The 24657-nt window shown below is 46.1% G+C and overlaps 1 protein-coding gene across 6 annotated transcripts; it reads right to left on the reverse strand.

The window, feature by feature from the left end:
* Window positions 1-914: 914 nt before the first annotated feature.
* pomgnt2 (protein O-linked mannose N-acetylglucosaminyltransferase 2 (beta 1,4-)) lies at window positions 915-19810 on the reverse strand. Of its 6 annotated transcripts, none has more exons than XM_038810336.1 (5): window positions 19672-19810; window positions 18599-18669; window positions 17286-17440; window positions 6351-6445; window positions 915-5618 (listed from the first exon to the last, which is right to left on the reverse strand). In XM_038810336.1, the coding sequence occupies exon 5, from the start codon at window positions 5544-5546 to the stop codon at window positions 3792-3794; it is 1755 nt and encodes a 584-aa protein (XP_038666264.1). In that variant the 5' UTR covers window positions 5547-5618; window positions 6351-6445; window positions 17286-17440; window positions 18599-18669; window positions 19672-19810; the 3' UTR covers window positions 915-3791. The 6 variants fall into 6 exon arrangements, with proteins under 6 accessions (XP_038666264.1, XP_038666265.1, XP_038666268.1 ...); XM_038810337.1 differs by lacking the exon at window positions 6351-6445 and adding an exon at window positions 16892-17020; XM_038810340.1 differs by lacking the exon at window positions 17286-17440.
* Between the last annotated feature and the right edge of the window lie 4847 nt (window positions 19811-24657).

Consider the following 24657-nt stretch of genomic DNA (forward strand, 5'->3'; position numbering starts at 1 on the left):
ACGGTTGACCAGGAATCTTTCCCACTCTTACCACCTTTCATTGGTGCATATGGGCAGCATAGTAGCTAGCTCTGTTGCTTCATAGCTCCAGGGGCACAGGTTCGATTCCCGGCTTGGGTCACCGTCTGTGGAGTCTGCACGTTCTCTCCGTGTCTGCGTGGGTTTCCTCCGGGTGCTCCGGCTTCCACAGTCCAAAGATGTGGATTGGCCATGATAAATTGCCCTTAGTGTCCAAAAATATTAGCCAGGGTTACTGGGTTGTGGGGATAGGGTGGAGGCGTGAGCTTAAGTAGGGTGCTCTTTCCAAGAGCCGGGATAGACTCGATGGGCCGAATGGCCTCTTTCTGCCCTGTAAGTTCTATGATTCTCTGATGTGCGTTGGAAGGATTTTGCAGGTCGATACTCAACCCCGGTCAGCCACATATTGAACACATCTCCTTTGGGCCTTGAACCCAGAGCCTCTAGCTGAGAAACAGGGGCACGACCCACTGGGCAACCAGGCATCCCTTCACACAGTAAATGTCCTTAAAACATTTCACAGGAGAGATCATCGAGGAAAGTGTGACTATAAGTCACATAAGTCTATAAGACTATAAGTCACATATGGAGATACGAGGGCCGAAAGCTTGGTCAAAGAAGTGGGTTTTAAAGGAGCAGAGAGAGATAAAGAGATGGAGAGGTCATCCCAAAGTTTAGGCCCCTGGTAACTGAAGGCACCAATGGTCTGGTATTTAAAAGGGAGAGACAGAAACGCAGAAGAGCTTGGAACAAGAGGGGCGTTTCTCTTATTTTTCCAATTATCAGACCATAAACTAATAACCACACATTCGGAGAACATTGGCAGCTTCTTTCTGGAACATTAATTTCAAGTGAACGTGCAGATTAAAACGACCAAAGCAGACATAGAACAGAAATCCTTGAATCCGCCAATCCCACGTTTAATTTCCAAGGTACAGAGATGCCACACAGATTTATGTTGACACTAAAAACAAAAATTACACAGCCTTTGGCTCAAACTCTGCTCAAACAGAAATGCACATCTGGACACAGTACGAAATCACCCGCAGTACCAGAATGAAAGCAGCATCTTTCTTCTGTATAGTTCACCACACCCTGGTCAACAATACAATGAATTAGTCATTGATAGTCAATATTCCCTGAATCAAAAAAAGTGTAGCACATCGATTACAAACCAGACAAATATTAAAGACATTTCAAAACATTCACAAGACAACCATTTTACACTCACAGTTCACACTTTACATTATTACATTGTTAGATTATTTTTGCTTGGCTCACAAGATTGAATATCTGTTTTTCTATATTTGTTCTTGTGTTCGTCCCACTTACTGATGTAAAGCTCATGCAGTTGTTGTTAATCAGTCTACCCTGTTGCTCTGCGAGGTTTTCACTTTTTCTCTTCTATCCAGGTGGAATTTGATTGTAACGCATTCTGGGACATGCCGAGGTTGTGAAAGGTGCGATATAAAAGGCACGGCTTCCTTTGTTCATCTACCGTAATTGATGTCATTCAGCACAGTTAACATCCAATGAATGCTATTCATGGAACTCAATCCTGGTCATTAGGATGCTTCAATAGAAGGCGGCATGGAGAAGGAGATGCCTGTGTTGACAAAACGGTCTCTTACCCTTTACGCTAACCTGCTGTTACAGGTGTTGGCAGCTGCTTCCTGCTTTAACCAGCACTGCAATCCCCAATCCCAGCTCTGGCAGCATTTTCTTTCCCCCCAATTTCACATTCCCTTTAATTTTCAAAATGAAACAACTTTGCTGATTCATACCCGACCGCCTGACCTTTTCGTCTTCCTTTAACATGAGTTACAGATTCCAATCAAGCAAATTCCATTACTCAGCCTCTGCATTCAACCAAGGTAGTTAGACTTTACTCCTCCATAATTTGTACCACATAAGTGCAAGTCCGAGGAAAACTCGGGCACCCATTCCTGACCTTCAGTGAACTTCCCCATTACATTGGGCCCCGTTGTTGACATCTTGACCAGAAGCCAAACTGAACCCAACTTCAAGGTCAGCCACTGGATACTCGATGACAAGTGACCCCTCGATAACTCTCCACCATCTGCAAGCTTTGTGTCTCGAATGTGATGGGATAGTCACCGGAATATGGCTCAATATGCTCAGCGTCACGGGCAGCAAAACGGTCTACCAGATTGGTGCCTTCGCACCCGAACCCAATGTCCACCAGTTCCAGTGCTGCTGCAATCTGGTTTCAGTGTGCACTATTCACCTGGAGAAGGGCAGAAACTCACCAAATGTATCCCAACGGCAAAACCCAACACGCAAACTCTACCACTGAGAAGCATGACAGTAGACATATAATTGGAACGCCATCACCTCCCAGGCTCACATCATCCTGGCTTAAAAATTAGCACCAAAGCACAAGCCATTTGGGAACTGAGGGAAACTTTTTTCTGTCCCATCAATTTTAATTAGAATCATAGAATGATGCAGCACAGAAGCAGAGGCCATTCAGCCCTTGGTTCCTGTGTTGGATTGAATGGCCGATGTCTGATGCTTCGAACTGGGGAGTGCAAATTTGTTAACTCTACTTCAACATTTAATCCAATAAGATTATTGCAAATAAGCACACAGTTGTAAACACAAGGCAAGATTATAAATATATAAACCGAGAGGGAGATTTCAAAGACTGGAATTGGAGGAACCATGTCCAACGTATTACATTATCACAGGTTCAGCCAATGGTGGAAGATTTGGACCAGAATTTAGCACATTAAGCAGCAGCTGTGTACTCTGGACCTTTTTTTCGTTTCTGAAAAGAGACGGAGGGAAAGAAGATTTTAGGATCATAATTTAGAATCGGGTAAGTTTAGTTTTACTAAAATTGATTCAAGGTGAGGGGAACAGGAGAAAATCGACACAGGGCTCATCAATGTTTGAGAAAAAACAATTGGTGGAGATGGGGGTCAGCCAAGTTCAATAAAGGAACATGTTTTTAGCATCTGAAGGGAGATGTGGTTTATTATATTTCAGGCAGGAACGGTGAGAGGACAGCTGCTCTTCACCACTCCGCAATATCGGTGTCACAAAGACGTTTCCAGTTGAGAGATTTGCTCATGAGAACATCCGACAGAAGTAAATAACAGCTTTATAAAAAGTCGAAACGCTTTACCAAGCAGGATCACTAGAGCCGATCGACATCCCTCGTGTGCAGTTGTGGCTCAGACCACAAGCAGGCCTGTGTGAAGTTCTCATGGTACATTGTTGGTGAAGCTTTGCTTGGTTTCTTCACTTCAGTCAAATGATGTTTAATATTTCTAGGTTGCACACATGAGCAAGTTAACTGCCTTGGCTTCAAAACCGCCTTAATTATGAATCCAAATATTCACATTCTCTCTGGCTCACGCACTGTCACAGCCAATGGGTACCACCCTTACTTAGACATTGAACTTGTGGGTTCAGATACCCCTGGAGTTTTATCCAACCACTAGTTAAGAACCAGTCCAAAACAACATTGCTCATTTCAGTTGTTGTTCATCACAACCAGGGGGAAGTTCACTTTAGCCACAGCAGAATTGGCTTTGAACCTGCCCCTCTTTATGTCAGGTCAGCTACAGGCTCACTCAACTGTGCACAAAAGCCCCAAAATAACCATTATTTAAGGTCTGTCCCGTTATCTGCGACAAATATTTTCAACTACAGGGGCTAAACGAATATTGAATTACACATTTTTAAGCCACGCAACTTAATGAAGTACAGCAGGATCTCCTTCTCGTCTGTCTGACAATCTCGGTTTATGTGTTGCAAGTCAGTACCTCTGCAAACGGGCCAAGAAGGTTTTTGTTAAAGATGCACCTTATCCAAACCAGATAGGTTGTAAACGGTTTAATGTTTTCCATGAATGTGTAGTTCTGGTAAGGCAAGATGTAAGGCATGTATGTGTTCTCACCTTGTTCCTGTATCCAGACCTCATACTTCACCTCTTTTACCTTTAAGTACTTCAGATTCCAAGGTACTTGCCATGAAATGGACAACTTTGCCACTTTGGCGCTCTGGACAGAGGTTTGGCACTTGGAATCTCTCACTTTTCCAGGATATATTACACTGTTTGACTTCACCTTTCTGAGAGGAAGTTTGGATTTCACGGACTGATGAATGGTGCTCATCAGTGAGGGGATGTCAACCAGGGTGTCCTGATAAATACGAAACAGCCACTCGGGATTTCGACAGCACAGATGGCGAGGGACCTCTTTGCTCTTAATGATATGCTCTTGCTCTGCTTTAATGAGATGAGCAATTCCACCTTGCTCCCATGGCCTGTTGGGGTGGGCAACCGTATTTTCCTCCTTAGTATTCTGCCAGGCAACATATTGCAGGTCCATGCCTGGGAGAGATGCCAGGGTTTTATAAGGCATGTAGTGATCTGGATTGACAGCGTATGGGAAGAGTTCAACAACCACAGCTCCTGGGGGTAGAAAGAGAGCCATCACCAGCTGGGATCCATGCATGCTGACCAGCATGGAGGCTCCACTAATCAGTCCCACCAGGTCTCCAAAGGAATGGTCATCCAGAGAGACCGCAATAGCCTTCATCTGAAATTCCTGTGCAAAGCCCAATATCAATTCCGCCTCATTCAGAATTAACCTATTGACTGTGCGGCTGAATACCACAATGTACCCTTCACCACCCGAGTCTGTGGTAGCGTTTAACCTTTGCACTAGGAAGTTTGTGAATTGTCTGATTTCATTCCCAGATACCAATAAATTTGCTTTTGGTCCCTGAGGTTGGATGAACCCATACTGATACCAAGTTGTCATTTTTGACAATCCAACGTAAGACTTTGTAAAGCAAAGTAACTTGCCGAGACCTTTCAGTTGTTCCCTCAGTAGGGGCTGCTTGTTGGTCAGTAATTTGTAGAGGTCAAAGTGTGACCCTTCACTCCAACCTTCCATAAACACCAATCGCGAATCTTGGTCCAGGTCTGGGAACTGCTGCATGGTGTAGTAGATTGGGAGGAGATCATCATGAAAGACATGCATGAGGTTGTCTGAGTTGAAACGGTTCATGATCAATGCAACATCTGGCACAAACACCGGCTTCGGCATTAACTTAAGAGCAGCAACAGGTAACTCAACAAAATTGAAGTATTGTGTGGTGTGATCGTCTACAGAAGACAGGTCTAGCAGAGCAGGCTGAAACCGGCGGGAGCCCAGATTTGGCAGCAAGACAGAAGCATTGCTATGGAAGAAGACAAACTCCTCAGCCTCGGTAGAGTAACAGAGCGACTCGAAGCGGCAGATTCGCTCAGTGTGCATTCTCCCTGTGCAAACCATTCTGGTGCCATCTTCCATGAGTGCTTGCAAGGCAACATGGTAATCAATCCTAATTTGGGACAGCTCATGAGTCTGCCGGGACAGCATCAACTCTTCCTCAATGGACGCGGCATGTTCCCACAACTTAACGTACTTCCACAACACAGCCGCCAGGATGGACACGAGCAGAGCGTTGAAAATAACTGCTATGCTCATTCTGCAATTTGGTCTATGCATGTAGGGATGAATGCATTTCACAGCGAGGAGATGGTGATGAGATTTCCTTCAACCAAGGCAAAAGTGAGGATCCTTAAAAAAGAACAAGATAGCATTATCAGGCAAATACTTACGATCAAAACCATTGAGAAATCACATTACAGCCCCCTAGCAAGAAGAACTATTAGTAAGAAAACCTGCGTTTATATAGTGCCTCTAATTTTGTGAAATGTTCCAATGTGCCTCACACAGACACTATCAAAAGGCACATCTTAGAAGAGGAAAAAGGCAGATTTGCAGTGGTTAGCCAGGGTCCCAGGCTCTGGTTGACTGTGCAGAGTGTATCCTTTCTCCCCGTGTCTGCGTGGGTTTCCTCCAGGTGCTCTGGTTTCCTCCCATGGTCCAAAGATGTGCAGGTTAGGCGGATTGACCATGCTAGATTGCCCCTTAGTGTCCAAAAAGTTTGGGTGGGATTACGGGGATAGGGCGGAGGTGTGGGCCTAGGTAGGGTGGTCTTTCCTAGAGTCAGTGCAGACTGGATGGGCTGAATGTCACCTTCTGCACTGTAGGGATTGTATGATTCTAGAGTTTAGAACCCAAATTCAGGCAGGATCTTATTAACTGGCAGAGGAAGCTGGAGGGTCAGGTGATTGCTGCTCCTATCTCTTAAGTTCTTTCCTCCGCCCCAACACTCCTTCCTCCTGTGTAGCTGGGAGACAATATTTTGCACCAACACCTACTCCTGCTGCTCTCTTCCACTTTAAATCAACTCAAACAAAAGCCAGCTTGGTGGAATAGTTTCATAATTAACAAATAGTTAGTTACCTCTTCTTAACAGATAGTCATTCCCAACTAGGAAGAAAATGGTGCTCACAATTTTTTTTTTTTTTTTTTAAAGAGTGTTGGTCACGTGGAAGGCACTGGAAAATAAAAATATGGTCAATTCCAATTATTAAAATGCAAAGTGTTGGCCAGCAACAGTTCTGGCCAGTCTTTATTGGCTTCCATGCTCCACTTGCAACTTCTCCCATCTTTCAGCATCTAATTCTATCAGGATAACTGGGAAATGGGATTCGAGTAGTCCAGAGTAAAGGTGCAGGCTTGAAGGGCTGAAGGGTCTCTGCTGTACTGTATGATCCGAACCCTCTATCCCCTTCTCCCTTTCAGATTTATCTAATTTCCCCTTAAATGAATCCATACTATTCACTTCAATTACTCCCTGAGGTAGCGAGTTTCTCATTATTCTGGATAAGGAAGGGGCAGTAGGGTAGCATGGTGGTTAACATAAATGCTTCACAGCTCCAGGGTCCCAGGTTCGATTCCCGGCTGGGTCACAGTCTGTGTGGAGTCTTCGCGTCCTCCCCCTGTGTGCGTGGGTTTCCTCCGGGTGCTCCGGTTTCCTCCCACAGTCCAAAGATGTGCGGGTTAGGTGGATTGGCCATGCTAAATTGCCCGTAGTGTCCTAATAAAAGAAAGGTTAAGGGGGGGGTTGTTGGGTTACGGGTATAGGGTGGATACGTGGGTTTGAGTAGGGTGATCATGGCTCGGCACAACATTGAGGGCCGAAGGGCCTGTTCTGTGCTGTACTGTTCTATGTTCTATGTTCTATTTCTGAATTTGCTGGTTCTTTATTATATCTGATATATTGATGGCCTCTTGTTTTCCTCTTCTCCACAAGTGGAAATAAATATTCTCCCTATGCCTATCAAAACCTTTCCTAATTTTAAAGACCTCCCCTTGGGTTGCCCCTACATGTCCCCTCAGAAGATAATACAGTGGCCACAACACAGCAGGAAATGGGAACGTAATTTGGCCATTGAGTCCATCGAGCCTGTTCTGCCGTTCAATGAAATAATGCTGACCTGTACCTTAACTCTGCACCGTCTCATACAACCAATAATGTAACCATTACACGACCAAACAAGCAAGGAGCGTGCATGTATAACGGCCCATTGCGGTGAAGGTGAGATATAAATGCAAGGTGATGCTGTATTTAAAGCACGATGCAATCATGTAAATAGGTGGAATAAAACATTTTGAAAGCAATTTGCACACAAATCAGTCCAAAAAACATAATTCCTCAGTATTTCCACATGACGGTGTATAATCTTGCCTGCTCCCTCCAGCATATTTTGCTCCAGCATATTTTTCTCCATTTACTCTCCCCAGGTAGCCTTGCATTCTCTCCAGAGTATTTTACATTCTGCAGCCCTCTTGGCATCAATACTTTAAATCAAACATTGCTCCTGTCACAAGTTAAACTGCAACAAAATCCCATCTTTTCGGTCTGTCCACCTTGACTATCTATCTGATCACTACTACCCTCCCTGCTGTATCTAATCTTCTCCCCGGTAGTGAGCCTGCTCTGCCACTTTGACAACTGCTTCCTGCTATTTGCCAGCATCCCGAAAAGGCTGGTTTCATGCAGTGCTCCTTGTAACTCCCCAAGAGCTGGGAACAAGGACAGAAATAAACACAAGGCCAACGTTTTCACAGCCAAACAGCAGATGTTAATGTGGAAATGAGCTGCAAAGCAGCCTTGTGTGCAACATGAATAAAACAGTGCAAAATGGTTTTCTCAGGTACAGCAAAATCTTTAATCATGAATGCTATTTGTGTAAAATATTGTTTTTCTATCTCGGATCAGAACATCTGTTTGTGGATGCATTCGCTGCATCCAGAAGCGAGATGGATGATAATTGAAGGCTTTATTGGACTGGATGTTTCCCCCAGCAGCGCAGGTACAGAATGCAGCTGCTAGGGAGACACAGGCTCTTATACTCCGCCTTACTGGGCGGAACCTGCAGGCAGGCTTCACCAAAGATATTGCTGTCTTAGGTACCTCCCACACCAATGGTCTTACAGTATCAACCTGGGTACCGTAATACCCCTAATACTGACTACCACATCCGGAAAAAGCCCTGGATAGTTCCTCACCTTTTTCAATGTTCCAATTCTCACATCACAACAGGTTACGTATCCTAACGTCCCTGCCTTAACAGGATCTTATCCCCATTCCTCTCTTCCCCCAGTAGGTTCTCTCTTACCGCCTATTATGGCTTTCCATTTATTGGCCAAGCCCAAACGTGTCTCCTCTCCACCCCCAAACTGACCGTCCCTGATCTAAGAGCAACTGAGATGCTGAGAGCTAGGAGGTTACTCAGAGGTGGGTCCGGCATTTTATTACAGAAGCATTATTGGGTCAGAACTCACCAATATAAATCACTGCCATCTCCGGCCCATCAAACGTTGCAGTTATTTCTTTTTTTTTAAACAAACATTCTATTAAGGAATTATGGTTTTATAACAACAAAATATACAATTATAAATGGAAACATAATTCAGTATGTAACAACCCCACCCCCCCACCCCCCCAACCAACAACTATACCTCACCAGAGAGCAGCACGGTGGCACAGTGGTTAGCATTGCTGCCCCACGGCACCGAGGTCCAAGGTTCGATCCCGGCTCTGGGTCACTGTCCATGTGGAGTTTGCACAGTCTCAACATGTTTGCGTGGGTTTCGCCCCCACAACCCAAAGAGGTGCAGGGTAGGTTGATTGGCCATGCTAAATTGCCCCTTAAGTGGAAAAAATGAATTGGGTACTCTAAATTTATTTTTTAAAACTATACCTCGCCAACACAGCTCATACAAACAATTCTCAAGTCCCTCTATCTCTTCTTGCTGATCACGGATTAACTGAACTGAACTAACTCCCTTACCCCCTCATTCCCTAACCCCCCCCCACCTATTGTATCTGCTAACAATTTTGTTTCCCCCGAAGAAGTCGATTAACGGCTGCCACCTCCGGACGAACCCTAACGTTGACCCTCTCAGGGCAAACCAATTTTCTCAAGCCTGAGAAATCCGGCCATGTCGCTAACCCATACCCCCGATTTCGGGAGATCCAAGTCCCTCCACGCCAGTAAGATCCGTCTCCGGGCTACCAAGGTGGCAACGGCCAAAACTCCAGCCTCTCTCGCCCCCTGGACTCCTGGGTCTTCTGACACTCCATAAATCGCCCCGCACAGTTATTTCTAAGCAGCCAACATTTACTCCCAGACTTGGAACGACAGAGCTCCTGTCCAGGATTCTGCTCTCCGAAGATTCTTAAGCATTTTTATCCCCGTTTTGGCCTTGAAATCATGTACTGTCAAATGGGCTCCTCCAGGGGTCTAACTCAGCTGGGCTTGGAGTTAGGTGGGACCTGCCCTCAGAATGGTAACGTAACTTCAGAATCACAGTGAAGTAGAAATTTGCTCACAGCACTGCTACGTTGCGATCTGATTGCCTCCTGCTTCACCGTTTTATAATGGGTTAACTAGCAAAGTGAATTAAGCATTGAAAGGCAATTTTGTTTCCATGATGACTAATTCCCAATTGTATGTGAATGTGCTTTAATTGGCTGCTCGCAGCTGTAAACCTAATTGACGCCAAAAAATATTCTGCACTCAGATCAACCGCGCTTCACATAATGAAAGACTCCAGATCGGTTTCTATTCATGTACTCTAACCATCCCAGTTGATGTTATAATTGGACAGGAAGATCCCAGAATGGAACCCGATTCAAAAAACCGTGGGCCGGATTCTCTGACCCGCCAGACCTGTTTTCTGGCCCGGCACGCCCCCGCCAGCAGCAGGGTCCACCGTCCCGGCAGCCGGCCAATGGGGTTTCCCACTGTGGCCACGCCCACACTGTCGGGAAGTCTGCGGGTGTCAGTGAGCTGCTGGTGAACCGGAGGATCCCGTCAGAGAATCTCGTCCCGGAACTTAAATTTTTTTAATAAAACGTGGAGGAACAGAGTCACATGACTGCTAATTAATTGGGGGCTGGTTTAGCTCAGTTGGCTGGACAGCTGGTTCGTGATACAGAGCAAGGTCAGCAGCGCGGGTTCAATTCCCGTATCGGCTGAGGTTATTCATGAAGGCCCCACCTTCTCAACCCTGCCCCTCGCCTGAGGTGTGGTGACCTCCGGTTAAATCACCACCAGTCAGCCCCCCCCCCCCAGCCTATGGTAATCTGGGACTATGCTGACTTTACCTTACCTTTAATTAGTTTCAACAACAAGAAAAAAAACATTTATTAAACATGAAAAGTTGGATTGCACAACTTTACTCCCACCTCATCTTAACAATTACACAGATTTTAAGATTAACACGGATTACAAAGTACATCCTAAACTACAATGGTCTCATTAACACACAGAGTCTCTTTGAAGCACACAGGATGACTGTGGTCAGACACACTCCTCTCTGAACTCAAGTGAATGTCGGTGGATTTCTCCTCAAATTTCCCCTAGATGATTCTTATATCGTGAGCTACCTTGTCTCACTGAACTCCTACTTCCACACAAAGTGATTTCAAATACCACTTTCAAAAGTCACACTTTCAAATCTTCTTTTAAATTGTGCTTTCCCCGAGTAGTTTGCATTCCAAAAGTCAGTCCAGGTTTTCCAAATGACACTTAAACAGAGCACTCCACTTTTAACAGTTAATCCAGTCCAGGATTTTACACCAACTCCTTTAAGATTTCTTTCTTTCGATTGCTGTGCAAATTGCTCACAATTACCTTAATTCACGATTCCCAGACTGTGTTAAAATAGCATCAGATGCTTGATTTACCTTTGAAGGCTGCTGTCCCACTTTAAATCTGCTTACTGCAATTGTCTCATTAACTCAGAACACTTTGTTTACCCTTTGGTCTCTGCTCACTTAACTCCAGTCCACTTAAAGATTCTTTCTGTCCCAATTCCCTGGTTATCTGGACTGTAACCTGTACTTTAGGAAGCCTGCCTCTTTACAGCTCCCATCTTGTCCAGTCTTTCTTCTGTCAGAGTTGGTCATTGCCCGAGCTCCTGCCTCCAACTGCGAGCAAATTCAGCCACAACTAAAACTTAAAAGCTTCTTTACCTTAACAGGCCTCAGTTGCTAAGCAATGAGTTATTCTTCTCTAGGTTTTTATTTATTCTTCATGCTGTAGCCGTCTACAAGAACAATAGAATCACAGTTGGAACTTAACTACCCCCCACACATACAAACACCTTTTTCCAGCATGAATCTAACTATAGGGTTTCCCCTTCGAGGCACAGAAACATGAAATTAAACACACTCTAAACCATATCTTCATTCTCCTGTTTACCTATACAAATATTAATTCCTTCAAAATACCTTTGGTTTCCTAACAAAGCACATAGGACCAGGAGGGAACCATTCAGCCCCTCAAGCCTGTTCTGCTATTCAATGACTAATCATGGCTAATCTGTATCATAACTCTATCTGCCTGCCTTGGCTCCACATCCTTGTCGAGCAAGAATCTATTGATTGCAAACTTAAATAGATTAATTGAGCTAGCAGACACTGCTTTTCGTGGGAGAGAGTTCCACATTTCTACCACCCTTTGTGCAATGTGTTCCCAAATTCGCTCCTGAACAGCCTGGCTCGGATTCTGCGGTTTTGACCCATCGTTTTAGATTCCCACCTCCCCCAGTCCCCAACCAGCAAAACGTGTTTCTCTCCGCCTACCCCAACGATTCCTTTGAAAGTTACAAAAAGCTCAATCAAATCACCTCTGAGCCTATTATATTCTAGGGAATACAAATTTGTTTTTTGTAATCGCACCTCAAAATCTAACCCTTGGAACTGTGGTAACCTTCTGGTTAGATCTGCATTGCACTCCTCCCAAGGTCAATACATCTGTGCTATGGTTTAGTGCCCAGAACTGTTCACGGTCTTCACACGCAATCTAACCAGGCTTTGCATAGCTGCAGCAACACTCCCCCCCCCCCCCCCCCCTTAATTATAAAGGCTAACATTCCATTAGGCACTTTGATTTGTTTTGTGCCTAGCTGGTACATTGTAGCCGTTTCTTCGGACTTCCATTGCGTTTTTTAAGCTACCTAAAAATTAACTTCCATCCAAATTAGGTGGTGATGGCCTCGTTAAGCACATCGATTCACCATAACAGGTGGATGAACACAGACTCTTGCCAGTGAACTTTTCAAATGCCAAACTATTCTGCTCAGCAACCAAAAAGACCAAGTTGTAGTCATTCAGCATCCATCGGTGATAAGTAACATTGGGCCAGAAGGTCTCGCCGAGCCCCACAAGGAGATAACAGATCAGGTGACCGAAAGCGTGGTTGAAGAGGGAGGTTTAAAGGAGCGTCTCATAGGAGGGCCGGGAATCAGAGAGGTTCAGAGGGGCAAATTTCAAAACTCAGAGCCCAGGCTGAGTATAGCAGCGTAAGGGCCAGTGAAGGCACTCCCTGTTTAACGGCAGCAGCTGCCATAAAGCAGGTAAGTTTAAAGACCCCAACCTCAGGGAGAAGGTAAGTGTGCAAGGTAAATGGCTGGGTGGGATGTCAAGGAGTGTGGGTGGGGGGGGGGGGGGGGGGTAGGAGTTGTCAGGTGGTCATTGGGAGTGGATCGGATAGTGGGTGCAGTCTGGTGGGTCAGAGTAGTCGGGCGGGGGGCTGGGTTTGGGAACCCATCCGAAGTTTGTGATTTAAATCAGTGTTTCAGATGATTCCCAGTGTAGAGTCATTGCCCAGCGGACACTCGAACATCCCAGGTAAATCCCATACAGTCCTTGCACAGGGATCTCTGGGGGCAGCTTCCAGAGCAAACTCTGGGGTACCTTCTGGGTAAGATCCTCTGAAGATTTGAGGTTATGAGCCAATAAATCTTCAAAATACTGTATTGTAAAGTAAGGGCATGTATACCAGGCACCAAGGTGGCGCAGTGGTTAGCACTGCTGCCTCATGGTGCTGAGGACCCGGGTTCAATCCCGGCCCACTGTCCGTGTGGAGTTTGCACATTCTCCCCGTGTCTGCGTGGGTTTCGCCCCCACAACCCAAAGATGTGCAGGGTAGGTGGACTGACCACGCTAAATTGCCCCTTAATTGGAAAAGAAGAATTGGGTACTCTAATTTATTTTTAAAAATGTATGTGTGTGCCAACTGGTTTAGACAATGAATAGCATCGCTCAAAACAGATTTAAACATGAACTTCTTCATGAAGGACTGAACTGGTTAAATTGCCTCATTACTTTTTTTAAAATATGCTTGAACGCATCAGTACAAAGCTGTCATAAAAATATTGTTTTCCATACCTTCAGGCAGCTGTCAATTCTTGTTCTAATATTCATTGCTTAATCTGTGAGGCATGTTTGGACATCAACATCATTCACTATTATAGAAAACCTAGACTATTGTTCACCATCAGCACTGCCTGGCACAAGTGGAAGACATGTTTGCACATCCTGTCAGCATCATCCTCCACCACCTCATTTTGAATCCTTTGCACACAGGCAAAGGAACTGAGTTCATCCCCTGCAGCTCAGCACAAGCCTCACTAATCATCTACAGTGAGAAGTCTTACAACACCAGGTTCAAGAGGTGTGAATTGTCTCAAGCCAGGACAGTTCACAACTCTTTAACCTGGGGTTACCCCTATCTCTGAATCTGTAATGACTTAATCACCTGCTAATGCTCGCATTCTAAGCATTGTCTGGCATCTTTGAATTTGTCTATATATATATATTTCCGGAACAAACCTCTTCATTCACCTGAGGAAGGAGCAGCGCTCCGAAAGCTAGTGATTCGAAACAAAACTGTTGGACTTTAACCTGGTGTTGTAAGACTTCTTACTGTGCCCACCCCAGTCCAACGCTGGCATCTCCACATCATGGCCATCATCTACATTCAAGAGGGCAAGAGAAACTTTGCAGCTTTCAGCCTGGAACTCCTCTAAAGCCTCACTAAGTTTCATCCCTCTCTCAGTCCCACCTCCCTTACACCCTCATCTACCATCTCTTTCACAGCACCTCAGCCTCCTTCAGTTTTCTTGGTTTAAAGCTGAAGAGGGTTTGCACAAAGTTCAATGATCATTTTTTCAAAATTAAAATTTCCAATTAAGGGGAAATTAGTGTGGCCAATTCACCTACCTTGTACATCTTCTAGTTGTGGGGGTGAGACCCACGCAGACACGGGGAGAATGTACAAACTCCACACGGTTGGTGACCCAGAACCGGGATTGAACCCGGGTTCTCGTTGCCGTGAGGCAGCAGTGCTAGCCACTGCACCTCCGTGACGCCCTGTGAAATTAACACTTCTGGCCTGACGAAAAGTGGCGACAGTAATTAGTGAGTAGCATTGTAATGAGACAGCTAAATAGTCAGAGATCGACTGTTGCTGCTGTTTTGACATAAACTGCAATGGACATCAGTGGCTTTAACTAAAAATAAACTCTGAAACGATAAGATGCACCAGGTTCTAGCCTGATTTCTGGGGCAGGTTACAGCCCGTTGTTGTTCAGTCTGGTTATCACAATCAGTGATCGGAGAGCAGTTCAACAACTTGCTCAGAAACTGCTGCTGATTAACATTTTTAACCTGAATCGAAACATGCACTCTTATTTGTAAAATTTAGTTTTTCCAGTAATAATTGCTCTGGCTTTTTCTGTCTCCCTCACAATGCGATAAGCAGACGGGACATTTCTGGCTGCTTTATAATACAGGTGACTGGTGCACAAGATTGAAGCTGACACTCGATTTCTCTACCAGGGGACTGCTACACTGACACACCTCCTGTCCTATGGATGGGATGTTAGCCTGGGGCCCTTTATGCCTTCTCAGGTCCATGTAAAATATTCCATGCCACAATTTTGAAGAACAGAAGATTTCTCCCCTGTGCCCTGACCAATATTCATCTCTCAACCAACATAGCTAAATCAGCGTGGGTTTCCTCCGGATGCTCCGGTTTCCTCCCACAGTCCAAAGATGTGCAGGTTGGGTGGATTGGCCAGGCTAAATTGCCCTTCGTGACCAAAAGGTTAGGTGGGTTACGGGGATAGGGTGGAGGCGTGGGTTTAGTAGGGTGCCCTTTCCAAGGGCCGGTGCAGACTCGATGGGCCAAATGGCCTCCTTCTGCACTGTAAATTCTACGGTTCGATGAAATGGCCTGGTCATAGAGTCATAGATATTTACAGCATGGAAACAGGCCCTTCAGCCCAGCTTGTCCATGCTGCCCGGTTTCTATCACTAAGTTAGTCCCACTTGCCCGCATTTGGCCCATGTCCCTCTGTACCCATCCTGCCCATGTAACTGTCCAACTGCTTTTTAAAGGAAAAAATTGTACCCGCCTCTACCACTGCCTCTGGCAGCCCGTTCTAGATGTTCACCACCCTCTGTGTGAAGAAATGTCCCCTCTGGTCTCTTTTGTATCTCTCCCCTCTCACCTTAAACCCATGCCCTCTAGTCGAGTGTCTAGTACCGGTTGTTAACACAGCAAGATCACCTGTATTATTAAGTAGCCAGTTTGTGGGATCTTGCTGTGTACAAATTGGCTGCTGCGTTTCCTACATTATAACACTGACTACACTTTAGAAGTTTCAGCTGTAAAGCCCATTGGGGCATCCTGAGATCATGAAAGGCGTCACAGAAATGCAATTCTTTCTTGCTGTACTTACGGTGAACAGATATCAGGTTTAACAAGACAGTGTAACCAGGACGCAAACTCAGAGCTGGTTATTTTAGCAGCCAGCACAGGAGTTAGCTCACATTTAAAGTCTCACATGAATTCTAACCCACGAGAAACATCCCAAAATGCTCTGGTTGGGGGAAGCCATTCTTCCCATCTTAATGCAGCATTCTAAAAGGACCCTCGAAGGAAGGAGATACATCAAACAGATGGACAAAAACCCTGGAATCATTTAACAGGCTGCAGTGAAGAGACCTTAGAACCTATCGCAACACCTGAATTAAGAGTGGCCAAACAACTTCCTGGTCTGGTCGCAGTGATCTGATGACGAATGTGCGCCGGTTGAGGGGATCATGTGAATTTGTGAGTTATAATGCTAAAATACCTCAGTGTTTACCTGCTGAAAGAAAAGGCCTGTGTATTGTTAAAAAAAAGCATTTCTTGCCTCTCTTGCACTATCTGTAAAATCACAGTGCCAATCAGGATTGTGTCTGGGATGTCCGGTCAGTAGAAGGGCAACTGGGAGAATCACAATAGAGGGAGGCACACTGTCACCCAGTTAAGCTGGAGTCTTAACCAAGGACAGTTTTTTTGTTTCTGCTCAGGATATTTCTGAGCAATGCTCCATTTTTGTTTTTTCAAACGGCCTCATGTTGCTGGGGATTTGGTGCACCCCCCCGATCCAACCCCCGGTTATCCTGAGCAGTATTCAATAAACACGGAGGGCATCTGTGAATGCTCAATAACAAGCCTCGAGTGGAATGCAGCACCAGGCTGCCACTCCAGTGCAGTACAGAAGGAACATTGCATTATGGAGGGATATAATGGTGGATGGTCCCAGGTGCGGTATTACATTTGAACGCTCAAGAAGATCTTGCGAGTACTGACCTGAATATACAGGAGCTTTCACTCCAAAAGATGCCTCAGGGTTCTGAACGACACCAACGCCAGGGCAACCACAACTATTCAGTGAAGACATTCTGGCCTTTTGCATCTTTTTCCAATGCATGAGTAAGCCTGTGACACACAAACATGTCTCGTCTTGGCGTATTACACACCCTTAAATGTTACACGCTTGTGACCTTAAATTGGTTCAAAAATCAAGAGGCAACTGTAATTGCGTGTTTCATGCCTATTAACTGTATGTTGTGTGTGCGACTACCTGTTAGCTGCAGATTCAGTGTTAAACCTACCTTAACTGCAGACTGTTTGAAATCCTGTGAGCTATGCGTTGTGCATATTTAAAAATGTGTCAATGGCACGGGGAGTAGGGTTGACATACCTGTTTCTCCTGCTGCGTATTAATGGTCCATTGCAACTTACTGGCTTCTCCTGGTTTTTCTAACAGAAGGAGATGGACCCAGAGTTCCCGGAGCTTTCCGGCAACTCAAACCAGGAAAGACGCCAGTACAGACTGAGGGGATCCCAGAGGTGAAGCTATAATGAGGATGAGAAACGGTGAGATACAGGTCCTAGCAGAAGAGCTGGGCATTTTAAACAAGGACATTGAGCTTTTATCAGTTCAAGCAGAATGTTATATTAACAATGTTATATACACCGAGGACTGTACAAGGGATTAAGATGTTACAGATTGCTGCTATAAGGGTCATATGGGAAGGGTATACAGAGTGTCATCCAAGGGGGTGTTCACACCAGAGAGGTGTTTGGGTGGGGGGGGGGGGGGGGGTTGGAGTCTTGCTAAGGAGCATATGTAGTCTTAAACACTCAATTTGATGTGTTAATGACAAACTGCTTTCATTTCCAGGTCTTCTGAATATTCCCTTGAAGAATTAACAAACGGGATACAAGACCGAATATAATTGCTACAGTTTTGTTTTCTCCCATAACTGGGTCATTCAGTGTCAGTAAGCAAGATGGAAGCAGACTACACACTGTGCAGCTGGAGTATCACACCCACCTGACCAGATCCTGACAGTGAATTTAAACACATTAATGAATGAATTAAATGAAATGGAAATGAAATGAAATCATTATAGAATGATTCCAAAGTAATTGCTATAAACATTCCACCAATTCAGTGTTTTTCCACAGTGTGTAGATTCCTTATTCTAATTAATCTGTAAATAAACCTGGCTAACAGTATTAACCTGTACACATGGGTCAGTCAATGTATTTTTTTCTATTTCTAAAGAAAAGCTTGCATTTGATGTTGAACTTTTCATGATCTCAGAAAATCCCAAAATGGGGCCAATGTGATGTCTCACCTGCCCCTCTGGTAGTGCAGCACTCCCACAATACTACATTGGAAAGTTAACCTAGATTTTGAGCTGGAGCTTCTGGAGTGACCTTGAATTCACACCTTTCTGACTCAGAAGTGGGGGCATCACCCACTGAAGCCATGGGTGACACCAGTCAACAGCAAAGGAAATGGAGCGGGTATGACATGTGCTGCTGATTGACAATGGCCCATTGTGGGTATCCGCCAAAGGTCATTTCAACCCCTTGATCTATTTACTGAAGCCACCACCTTCCAGGGCCACAGGGCGAGAAAGCCAGAGGGTCACAAGTTTAGACTGCAGCGATTTTCAGAACCAAAACTCACAGTTCAGGCACGAAGGTTACCAGCGAACTCACCTGGACTTCGGGACAAGTCACTGCCTTTTTCTGAGAGGGGTACACGACACCCAGAGAAAGCCCATTGTGGACTGTGAAAAAGAGGGGGAAATAGTCAATGAACACTTACACCTAGAACATTTCATTCATACTGTATGGCCATTAAAACGGGGACAGCAGCAAGGTAAGCAACGATGGATGCAGGGTGGGGATTAGAGAATCATTTTGGGAAGCAACAAAAATGTATTATATCATTTATACGCATTATTCAATTTATGACTCAACCATCAGAATTTAGCACTCACCAAGATACAGCAGTGACTACTGCACTTCGAAATATGTATCAAATACTGAGTCCCTTAGGATTCAGATTATGTTAAGATGCTAAAATAGCCACAAGTTCTTTCAAAAGGGTCTCTTGCGGTTTCACAATTGGGTGGTCTTAAGTCTGGAGCGCAGCTGTGACATTTAGCTGACAATAGGATAACTGGAAAGAGGACAATCTGGGAATGGGATTAGAGGGTAATTTTAACTCTGGTAGGTTTCAGGCTGATGAATTACTTTTTAATAAGTGTTTTGTTTTGCTCCATTACACGCTCTGTCACATATACCCAACAGTCAAAACACCAATGGAACAATTCTCACGTATTCACTTTGTAACAAGAGAATTAAAGGGCTTATATTTTTTGAACAATACTCTCCTTTCCCTCTACAGCACCTGAAATAAGTGCCCAGGTGAGAGAGAGAGAGAGGGAGGTAAAGAATCTGCTCAGGCCTCTGGCAGTTGTGTAAAAAGCACCAGCCAGCAGGTGGGTGAGTGTGGGTGAGTGTGAGTGGGCCGCCCTGCTCTGACTCACACTCACATCATCACCTTCCCCTGGTCTGAGGCAGCATTTGGCACAGGCCGTCATATCAACACAATAACCATCTACATTGTATCAGAGCTGGTTAAGATGCGGATACATTGTATCGGAATGGCTCACAGACAGAAACAGTGTATCCGCTGCTCTCAGATACCTTTCACTGAGCCGATACATTGTTACATTCTAGCATTCATTACAGCTATTGATTGTATCTCTCTCCCAGGCACTCACTCCGGCCTCTCCGCTCGCTGCTGCTCTGCCCCCTGCCTCTCTCTGCCACTCTCACGCTGCCAGGAACGGGCCCGACCCGGCGCCACTTCCACAACAACAACAACCTCCTCCTCCTGCCTCCGACACGTCACACGTCCCGGCACGTATCTGCAAAGCCACCTCCCCCTCCCCCTCACCCTCCCCCTGCCACCTCCCCCCTCCCCCTGCCACCCCCTGCCACCTCCCCCTGCCCCCTCCCCTGCCCCCTGCCACCCCCCTGCCCCCCTGCCGCCTCCCCCTGCCCCGCTCAGACAGGAGGGGATTTAACTGGAGACACAGCCTCTGTACTGCGCTCTTTCTGTCCTCCACTTACTTAGTGCTCCTGCTGCATTGTACACTTGTATATTGCTGCTGGGCTACCTGGATTCTCGATCTATAGACTGCACTGATATATTGGACAAATGTGAATCGAGACAGGAATCATCTATTCCCCCGCCCCAATGTTGTCACATTGCTTATCTGATGAACCACAATTGCCTCCAGTTATTGATTAGCCATTTCATTCAACCTCCCCTCACCCGACCCCCTCCACCCCGAGCCACAGACTCAGGCTACAGCACACTGTAAAGGAGGCATCCTGTTTTTTGTCTTTATAAATTTAGAGTACCCAATTCATTTTTTCAATTAAGGGGAAATTTAGCGTGGCCAACCCACCTACCCTGCACATCTTTGGGTTGTGGGGGTGAAACCCACACAGTCACGGGGAGAATGTGCAAACTCCACACGGACAGTGACCCAGAGCCAGGATGAAACCTGGGACTTCGGCACCATGAGACAGCAATGCTAACCACTGCGCCACCGTGCTGTCCCGTGGCATCCTATTAAACCCTGCGCTGAGCTTCTGGCTTAATGTCCATCACCAAGATCGCCTCCGTATATCTCAGTTATATTGTCCATATTAGGTACTCAAACTCTAATCTATGTCGTTGTTATTTGCAGACCTGACTGTTCCAACAAGCTCCTGGAGCCCTGGGTAAACCTAAGCTCATCCAACAATCACCAGCTGGTATTCTAATACATTACCCACTCTGTTCACTGGCTCATCATAGAATCCCTACAGTACAGAAGGAGGCCATTCGGCCCATCAAGTCTGTGCCAATCCTCCGAAAGGGCACTCTAACTAGGCCCACTTCCCCACCCTATCCCCATAACCCACCTAACCTGCACATTTGTAGACTCTATAAGCAGGGCCGGCTCAAGGTACCGGCAACTCGGGCAGTCGCCCGGGGCGCCATATGCTAGGGGGCGCCATCAGTACTGAGGTTGTAAGATTCTAAGGACGATCTGCGCATTTGCAACATGTTGCCTCCGCTTGATGGCAGCTACGCATGCTCAGTAGCTGCCCACGCGCAGCCCGGAGTCACGTGGGGTGCTCCTTCAGCCCCGGCCCCGGCCCTGCCCCCTGTGCGGCCGCCATGTTGATTGGCCTCGGCCGCCTGCCGGTCTGGTTCAGCCGCTGGCGGCTGCTCAGTGTCTGTGTGAGGCAGTGGCTGCACGGAGGGTCCTCGGCAGGAGGAGGGCCGCCGAGGGGAGCAGGAAAAGGCTATCCGCAGCGGGGAAAGGTGATGGAGCGCAGTGCTGGAGGCCTTTAAAATTGGCACTTGTAAGGGCGCCGAAGTTCAGCTTGCCCGGGGCGCCAGCAACCCTCGGGCCGCTGCTGTCTATAAGGGCAATTTATCATGGCCAATCCACCTAACCTGCACATCTTTGGACTGTGGGTTTCCTCCCACAAGGGGAATGTGCAGAACCCACACAGTCACCCAAGGCCAGATCAAACCGGGGTCCCTGGCGCTGCAGCGCCCTAATGCATTGATTTTTGAAATCTCAATCTCATTTTCAAATCTCTCCATGACCTTGTCCCTCCCTCTCTCTGCAGACATCTTTCAGCCTGAAAGCAGCAACTCTGCATTCCTCCAATTCAATCATTGCACCATTGGTGGCTGTGCCTTCAGCTGCCTAGGCACTAAGTTAAGGAATTACCCTGCTAAACTCTCCCCTCTGCTGACCTGCACTAAAACCTACCTATTTAACTAAGTTTTTAGCCATCATGCCTGAACACCTTCTTCCTTGGCAGAGACAGGATTTGAACTCGGGCCCCCAGAGCATGACTCTAGCTCTCTGGTTTACTAGTCCAGTGACAATACCACTATGCCACGGGGGAAACTTTCACTGATCTCCCCGTGCTCCCCAGGCATGGGGATTGTATCGGATTGGTTTATTGTCACGTGTACCGAGGTACAGTGAAAAGTATTTTTCTGCGAGCAGCTCAACAGATCATTAAGTACATGAAGACAAAATAAAATAAAAGAAAATGCATAATAGGGCAACACAAGGTACACAATGTAACTACATAAACACCGGCATCGGGTGAGCCGTGCAAGGGTGTAGTGTTAATGAGGTCAGTCCATAAGAGGGTTGTTTAGGCAGAGGCCAACTACCTGGTGTTCATGACGAGTAAAGGTTACAAACAGGCCCAGATCAGGGCCTGGTGAGATCAGTCCTCCCAGCTAGGACTGCACTGGGAGTGAGATGCTGGGTTATGCAGAGCCTTGTAAATACTTGCAAATAAATCGACCTTACATTTATCTTCTGCATCATCGTACTTTGCTTACCTGGCACCAATTGCTGTTGCTGGAAGAGTGTTCCAAACCAAGGATGAAGCAAGAGTCATTTTGCCAAAGCTTTGTTGCCTAAAAGTTTGTTGTTTTAACTCCGAACGACACGTCAAGGAAATATTTTTGATTTAATTGAGTTAAAACTAATACGTTTAATTGGTGCCCTGATATTTTCAGAGATTCAGCTGCTTTCACATGATATTGTGGTAAGAAGTCTTACAACACCAGGTTAAAGTCCAACAGGTTTGATTCAACCTGGTGTTGTAAGACTTCTTACTGTGCTCACCCCAGTCCAACGCCGGCACCTCCACATCATGATATTGTGGGACAGACAATCGACAGATTTAAAATATGGGGCCTGAATTTCAGATGTGCTTAACACACCAGGAGTGCAGTTGGGTTGGGGTGGAACTTTCATCCTTACCCTGACTGTGCAAGGACACAAGTGGGGGGGGTGTTGCACAGTGGTTAGCACTGCTGCCTCACGGCGCCGAGGTCCCAGGTTCAATCCCAGCCCCAGGTCACCGTCCGTGTGGAGTTTGCACATTCTCCCCGTGTTTACGTGGGTTTCGCCCCCACAACCCGAAGATGTGCTGGGGTAGGAGGATTGGCCATGCTAAATTGCCCCTTAATTGGAATAAATTTTTAAAAATAAGAACACAAGTCATAAGAATATGAGAAATAGCAGCAGGAGTAAGCCATTTGGCTAATCGAGCCTGCTCCGCCATTTAGTGAGTTCATGGTTGACCTGATGTGGCCTTAATTCCACTTTCCTACTTGCCCCCCACCCCACCCCGCCCCCCCCCCCCCCCCCCCCACCCCCAGCCCCATAACCCTTGACAATCAATAATCTGCCTAATTCAGCCTCCGTTATATTAAATGACCCAGCCTCCATTTCTCTCCAGGGAAGGGAATGGCAAAGACTCTCAGAGGGAAGACGTTTCTCCTCATTTCCGTCTTCAATGGGAGGCCCTTTATTCTGAAACTGTGTCGCTCTCCCCACACACAGTTCTAGATTCCCCCACAAGGGGAAACATCCTCTCAGCATCCACCCTGTCAAATCCCCTCAGGACCTTGCATGTTTCAATAAGATCACTTCATTCTTCTAAACTCCAATGTTCCTGTCTCACAGAGTCAGTGAGATTTCCGAGTTCAGGGCCTCGATCCCATTCATAGGTCAACCACCATTCTGATGCGGCAATGTAGGGGGTGCCCACTTGTAGCCATTGCACGCTGAGCACACCCACTTCATGCCAAGCATACTTAACATTTTTCACGCAATTGATGGAAGTGGCAGGATTTCTGGTGCCAAGCATCTGACCAGCCTAGTCCGTAAGTGGCATGATGATAATTTAGAGAGAAGAAACAACCCCATCACCTCACTCCCACTGTCCCCCCCCCCCCCCCCCCCCCCCCCCGACATTTACAAACGGAGCCAAAAAAGGGCAGAGTGGCATTAAAAATGGGTTCGGGAAAAACCCTCCCCCAGTGGTGACCCTGGTCTCTTTGCTGAAACTGCCAAGAATTTCTCTGCAATTGCGTTGTTGTTCACTATACTGTTTATATCGCTGAAAGGGGAGACTTGTCGCAAAGCTTTTCATTTTGCACTCGTCAGGCAATGCACAAGAATGCCAAATTTCAAACGAAGAAAGGAAATGGGGAACTATAGCTTCGCAAGTAACTGGGTAACTCAAAATAAGCACCAGGATTTGAACAAACTCCTTTTGTTCACAGAGAATGGGCCGCTGTGTATGAATATAGGTCGCTTCCTGCATGTGTAAATGAGCCATGTTATAATCATAATGGAATATCTTAAATTGGTTGTTAGTGCAGCTATTAGCACATTCAGGATTGCCCAGCAAATGCTGCCCAACCCAGAATAGTTCCCAGTTGCTTGCTCCATGAGAACCCCTCAGACATAAGAACATAAGAACTAGGAGCAGGAGTAGGCCATCTGGCCCCTCGAGCCTGCTCCGCCATTCAATTAGATCATGGCTGATCTTTTGTGGACTCAGCTCCACTTTCCGGCCCGAACACCATAACCCTTAATCCCTTTATTCTTCAAAAAACTATCTATCTTTACCTTAAAAACATGTAATGAAGGAGCCTCAACTGCTTCACTGGGCAAGGAATTCCATAGATTCACAACCCTTTGGGTGAAGAAGTTCCTCCTAAACTCAGTCCTAAATCTACTTCCCCTTATTTTGAGGCTATGTCCCCTAGTTCTGCTGTCACCCGCCAGTGGAAACAACCTGCCCGCATCTATCCTATCTATTCCCTTCATAATTTTAAATGTTTCTATAAGATCCCCCCTCATCCTTCTAAATTCCAA

The sequence above is a fragment of the Scyliorhinus canicula genome, chromosome 10 (genome assembly GCF_902713615.1).
Source record: "Scyliorhinus canicula chromosome 10, sScyCan1.1, whole genome shotgun sequence".
Classification (NCBI taxonomy): domain Eukaryota; kingdom Metazoa; phylum Chordata; class Chondrichthyes; order Carcharhiniformes; family Scyliorhinidae; genus Scyliorhinus; species Scyliorhinus canicula.